The sequence below is a fragment of the Morone saxatilis genome, unplaced genomic scaffold, assembly GCF_004916995.1.
Source record: "Morone saxatilis isolate NCDOM2014 unplaced genomic scaffold, NCSU_SB_2.0 Contig12, whole genome shotgun sequence".
NCBI classification, from domain to species: domain Eukaryota; kingdom Metazoa; phylum Chordata; class Actinopteri; family Moronidae; genus Morone; species Morone saxatilis.
In genome coordinates, this window is record NW_023339674.1 from 4,787,008 (window position 1) to 4,793,292 (window position 6,285).

The following is a 6,285-nucleotide window of genomic DNA, read 5'->3' on the forward strand; positions in this document are numbered from 1 at the left end:
GAGAGAGAGAGAGAGAGACAGCAATAGGGAGGGCCAGTATTTTTTGGCTTAATATGAAAGACAGCTGTAAATTCCCGATCACGTCTCAGACAGCCTGGGGACACACTACAGCGGTCTTTGTTCCACTGTTATGACAGAACAGTGGAGGAAAGGAAACGTTTCAAAACAGGAAGTCAATCAGTGAGTATTCAAAACACCCACTAACTACCTGCAGGGTTGAATGTGTATAAACTTTAGATAAAAGTAGGGGCTGAACCTGTAAAATGTGCACCTATAAAATGTTTTGCAAATGATACAAACTGTGTATAATAATCAACCTTTTTCCTTTGTGCTAAGTGACACTTGGTGACTCAGATGACATTTGCTGATTGCCACTGTGGTTACAGTCCCACTTGGAGTTATACCTTTTCAATGTTGCAGTGCACTTTTGTCTCATAGCTTTATATAACTCATTGCTCTCATAGTCTACATCCCCACTTAGTCGCAGGACCAACATCAGTGGATGGGGAGGTTGCTGAGGTCTTACTGGAATCCCTAATTGCACTTTATATTTATGGTAACCTCTGGCACAGTGCAATACATATTCCAACTCTATTTTCTCTTATAACTTATATAATTACATTTATTTTGCACACAGTACTGCAGTCTGCACACGTGTATGCCTGCACATGCTTTAAAGGGCATACTTTTGTGCTTTTATGTTAATACTTGTGTTCAACATTAAAGCCACGTTTTACTGGCTTCGCCCTCTCAAATGTGGATATTTGTTTGTTTTCTTGTTTTCTTGTTTTCAAACCAGAATACGTTTGGGTTATAGACTGCTGTTGTGGAGAAAACAAGACATTTGAAGACATCACCACAGTCTCTAGGAATTTGGGACGGCCATTTTTCACTATTTGCTGGGTTTATAGACCAAATGAATAATCAATTAATCAAATAAAACAACTGGTATCAGCTGCAGCCTGACTGAGAATCCCTAATCATTAGTGGGACTTGATTTGGTTTAAAAAAGGTCCACTGAGTGGTCTTCTTTCATAGATTATTACTGTTTGCATCCAGAGCTGCAAATCAGAATGTCACATAACAGTTTTCACTAATGCACTAATGTTTGATTATTATATATATATATATTATATATTATTAAATACTGGAAGATAAAGCATGTTTGCATGTCTTGATAGAACCAAAAGGGATTTCATATAAAGTTACTTGATTGTGCCCAAGCTGTTTTATTATTATTATTGTTATTTAGCGCCCTCTATTGGTCATGACATAATATGACAGGTGATGTGATTTTGTAAATGACAATCAGTGATATTAAAAGGGAGGTATTATGTTTTTCATTATTCATATTTATAACATTGCAATGTCGTATGTTGATATTAAATGAGGCCAAAGTGTCAAATAATGAGGTAAACGTATGTAAAAGAAATGATTCAAACAGTGTTGAGATGATAACAGTTTGAAAACAGGATTTTTCTGTATGTTTTTCAAGTGTCTGTTAAAAGTGCACTTCAAAATCAAACAGATCTGAACACACGATCCCTCCACGGCCGGTGGCCAGTGCCTGGCGGTGTTATAGGTAGCTGAAGGGCTATGTCTGGTTGTATGTATATAGAAAGCAGGCACTGTCCTGGAAGTGTGCTAATGGATTAGAGTATGACAGTCTGGCGAGGCAGGCCCAGCAGAAGAGCCGTCTACACCGAGAGCAAGTCATCTTGTTGCACCCACTGTCCTTCTACAACACAAACAAACACAACAACATATGTATTAGCAAAGACACAGTGGTCTAAACAGTCCGAAAAACAACATACGTGCAATGTTCTGTCATTTTCTTGTTGTAATAAAAATCTGTCTGTGCTCATGAGTTAATGTCTATGTGTGAAATAAGTGGTAATAAATAAATACCTGTATTCTGCAGAAGCAGTGAGGACAGCTCTTGCTATTAGAGGTTATCCAGTCCTCACTCAGAGACGCCTCCACAGTGACCTGCAATATCTTGCGGCCGTATCGGCTCTCCAGGAGGTGCTGCCTCTGCTTACTGCCACTGGCATAGTCGTCCCACAGAGCCCTGATCCCCTCTGAGACACACACACAGCAACACAGAGCTCTGCTTCAGATACACATCATGTATGCATGCATTATGTCTATGATAACCGGTTATCTACAGTATTATCAAAATCAATCAACCAGTCAGCTCATCTGCTCTAACACAGGTTCCTCTGACCACTGCTTCATAAAACTATTTTAATGGAATAGAATAATAGTTTTTTTTGCTGAGAAATTAAAATAGTCTATTAATTTAGAAGATTAATTGATACTATAACTCTAAATTTATGACTCCTGAATATTTGTCGGTCACCCTGGCTTGAAAAGCTACTAATCATAAAATAATAATTTCCTGTTACATCATGTTGTTTCAGAGGTTTATCCACTTTGGAAAGGAAAAGCTGAATATTTGTGCATTTTAGACATAGAAATTGTGATTTAAAATCAGTCTATTAACGTAATGTATAATATTCTTAAAACTGCCAATTACTGTCTTCATTAATCAATTAATTGTCTAGTATATAAAATAAGTAACTCCAACATGAAATCTTCAAATTATTGATTTGTACAACCAATTCAACAATTTAAAGCATAAAGATATTGAACTTAAGATCACAAAAGACAAAGAAAATCAACTGAAAGCTGGAACTAGTGGAGCATTTTTTCTTAATTACTTGTTTGTTTAATTACTTAAACAATTAATAAAATAAATAATTATCAAAATAGTTACTGTTTAATTTTCTGTTGATTGACTAATCGTTTAAGATAATATAAATGATTTGGTGATAATGGTGTGATCCCACACCAGGAATATATGCTTCCTACAGCAGCTCAAGATACTATTATCATTGTCAATAATTATTACTTATATTAATTCACTCATCATTTCATTTAGTTTAGGTGTAAAATATGCACATGACATTGAATGTACTTTGTTGTTCCTTTCCACACATGTACCTTGTGACTGTGGCAGGTCTACACTGGCTTGCTGTGCGTCTTTGCCTGTCCGCTTTATAACGTTCTTCTTTTTTTCCTGACAGTTGTCCTTTCCATGATAAGTCTTTTTGCAGATGACACAGAAGGCGAAGCCGCACACAGAGCACATTGCTGCATTGCTGGACTTGTCCTGGATGACGGCCGAAGCACAGGAACGCCGAGGACAGTACGTCACATCTGAGAGGACGGGAGAAAAGAAGAGACATGAGCAGAGACTCTTCAATGACCCCAATGTAAAATTAAATGAAGAAGTTGCTAAAAATTTTCTTTCTGTAGTTGTGTTAGTCTTGTTTCCACAGTTGGCTTGAGAATTTCTTATCCCTTCTCATTCTACATGTATAAAGGCTTTGAATACATTCAGTAGTACAGAAATATACCGTGAGGTAAACACACCAGGCATGCAGTCCAGAGTATTCTGCAGCAGGAGACGATCATAGCGGCTGAACAGCTCCTCCCCGACCAGACTCTTCACCTGACATATACAAATAAAAAAAACATAAAAAACAAATGTGTCAGTTACTCAATTAAAATGCAAGAGATTTCTTTTTCCAATAAACAGTAGTGTGTTTTGTTGAGTTATAGATATCAGTATATCAGCAGATATTAGCTTATTGCAGATTGGTATTTGTCTATATATCTGAATATAAGTAACAAGAAATGTCAAAATGCCAAATATGAGCATCCAGAATTTCGCCATTACATAGTTGACTTTGACACAGGATGCAGAATGTCCCACTCAATACACATCATGGCATATTAATTACTTTTACTTTTGATACTTTAAGAACATTTAAGTCATATTTCTGTACTTTTACTGAAGTCAAATTTTGAATGCAGGTCTTTTACTTGGATGGATTTTTAAATTGTAGCATCGCTACTTTTACTTAAGTCCCCTCCAATCAATCTTCTTGTTTCTACAGTTGGATGTTTGAGGTTTGACACTAGAAGGATGTTTCCACATTAATCTGCTGAAAGTGGAAAGTTTTTCTGTGTACTATTTTGGAAGTGAGTCCTGGTCCAGGGTTAGGGTTAGAAAGAGAGAAAGAAGCTGCAGTTGGCAGAGAGAGCAGACAGACAGGTCGGGGCTGTACCTGTGCAGGTGTAGGAGTGGCAGTGCATTCTGCCTGAGGACAGGTCACACCCCGGACGTTCCCCTCTGTAATCTGGAGTTTACAGAGCTGGGCGAGACAGGCCTGGCAGAAGATGTGACCACACTCAGGCAACTGCACACAGTCCAAACCGAGCCAGCCCACAAAACAAACACCACAGTCAAACACTGTGGTGGCAAACTGTTTCTGTTGCTGCGCCGCGTCGTAGATCAAGAGCTGGGACAGGAGAGTTTGTGACGGAGTTAGGCAGAGAACGGAGAGGGTTTGAGGGGATTCTCTCGGGTGGATTGGCAGAGAAGCAGCTCCTTGTTCGCTCTCATCTAGCGGGTCTGAGGAGCTGGAGGGAAGCAATGATGAGCCTGAAACACTCCCTTCATTTGATGGATCAGACTGAGCAAACTGAAGAGGCTCTGAAGTCGGCTCATTCTGGTAGTCAGCCTCTAACTCTGAGGTTTGGAGGGTCTGTTCAGCCTCCCTCGTGTTAGAATTGTTTGAGGTCTTCTGATAATCTGCATTAGGCCCTGAGTTTGGACCATCCTGGGTGACTTCACTGTGGTGGGAGGTTAAATTATTTTGAGGAAGATTGCAGGAATCTAACGCCACAGCTCCCTGAGAGTCTGTGCTGCTCAATGTGGGATGCTCAACTTCCAGGGATGATGCAGAGAGGTCCGGTTCACGTGGATCTGAGACATTAATACTTTGGTTATCTGTGGGTCCTGCCTCTGGAGTGTGTTTAGTATTCTTTGGTTCTAATGAGTCCTGGCTATTGTCCTGGGTGCTGTGTTCATCAGAGGGGAGCTCCAGCAGCGTATGGATGTCTAAGAACCTGGGGGCATCTTCTTTAAGAAACTGAACCCAGGTGAAGAGTACCACAGCGCCTCCAGTGGCCTGGTAGAGATCAGCCAGCTGGGCTGCCAGTGCAGAAAGCTGCGGAGGGAGAGGGCAAACAGACTGATGTAATCTTTATTGACCCCTCTGCAACATGCATTCATCTCTGCCTCTGTTTGTGACACACACTGGCCAGTCGTAAATGTGACCAATAATGTTTTAATTAAGCCATATTGCCTCTAATGATTACCTGCGTCTGTGTCAGCCAGCTGCAGGTGAGGGTGAAGGAGGGAGGGGAGGAGGATGGGTAGTCCTCAGGGAGTTCAAAGGTCAGACGCAGAGGAGGGAGGAATGATATCTCGTACTGCCTCAGCGTTTCACCTTTGGAAGAAAAGCAATAAGACAACATGACCAAAGCAAATAAACAAGAAACATTCCTGGTTTCTACATGCTGAATATAAAATCAGTTCAAATGATTTCATTTCAACATTATATTGTAATACAATTTTTCCTAAATGACTTTGTTTACACAATGTGTTTCATTTAGTTTTACACACAAATGTATATTGTGTAGAATCTGAGTATAAATAACTCATATTAGTCATAATATATCATATTTTGTACAGTTACAGGTCCTTAACCTGCTGCGTTGAGCTAGTTACTCAAAAATGTCATTGCCCCAAATTTCAGACTTACAGCAATTAAAACCCTGTTTTGTTTGTTATAATCAAAGTAATGGGAATATTTCCATCTCCCAATTCCTCCACAATTACAAAAATGAATGCAAAGATGTGATTGGATTTCAAATTAGTAGGGGGGTGCCAACAAAAGTATGGTTGTAGTTAATTATTCTTTTTGGGGGGATAACTATAGTATTATTACTGAAATGTACTAATAGAGAGTTACAGTAATAAGTTACATAATAGTGTCAGTAAACACACAGTATCTCTCTTATTCACCTTCTTTCAGAGTCACAGTGAAGTCTGCAGGCAGCTCAACAGACACTCGGATTTCTCCGGCAGACTTCGACTCATCTCGGACGAACTCCTCCGAACCGAGGATACTATGGAGGGCGAGCAGCTCGTCTTCCTGCTCCTCCTTGTCCGCGTTCATTCCTCCGGCCGCAACCACTGCAACAACACTTCCTCCTCGCTTCTTCCTGACTCTGCTTCTTCTCTACTGGTTACTTAAAAAAAGTTCAATTAGTTTGTTTCCTGCTGGAGTTTAAGTTCGTTCATGCGTCCGGGGATGTCTGGTTCAATCTCCGCTGTTCACTGGGAGCCTGTCCGGTCTGTGTCCCGGT

The 6,285-nt window shown here is 40.0% G+C and overlaps 1 protein-coding gene across 1 annotated transcript; it reads right to left on the reverse strand.

The window, feature by feature from the left end:
- Nucleotides 1-1,594: 1,594 nt before the first annotated feature.
- On the reverse strand, nt 1,595-6,285 carry LOC118322002 (E3 ubiquitin-protein ligase RNF14-like). The gene is made up of 7 exons (XM_035653581.1): nt 5,942-6,285; nt 5,233-5,363; nt 4,137-5,081; nt 3,439-3,517; nt 3,007-3,222; nt 1,909-2,081; nt 1,595-1,738 (listed from the first exon to the last, which is right to left on the reverse strand). Exons 1-7 carry the CDS (start codon nt 6,093-6,095, stop codon nt 1,595-1,597), a joined length of 1,842 nt encoding a protein of 613 aa, XP_035509474.1. The 5' UTR covers nt 6,096-6,285.

What these genes read in the sequence shown, in the direction of transcription:
- LOC118322002 (XM_035653581.1), bottom strand. Translation starts at nt 6,095, where the DNA reads ATGAACGCGGACAAGGAGGAGCAGGAAGACGAGCTGCTCGCCCTCCAT. An exon ending in GCTGGCTGACACAGACGCAG is followed by an intron (nt 5,082 to 5,232) that starts GTAATCATTAGA and finishes CTCCCTCCGCAG; the next exon opens with CTTTCTGCACTGGCAGCCCA. An exon ending in CCACTCCTACACCTGCACAG is followed by an intron (nt 3,518 to 4,136) that starts GTACAGCCCCGA and finishes TGTATATGTCAG; the next exon opens with GTGAAGAGTCTGGTCGGGGA.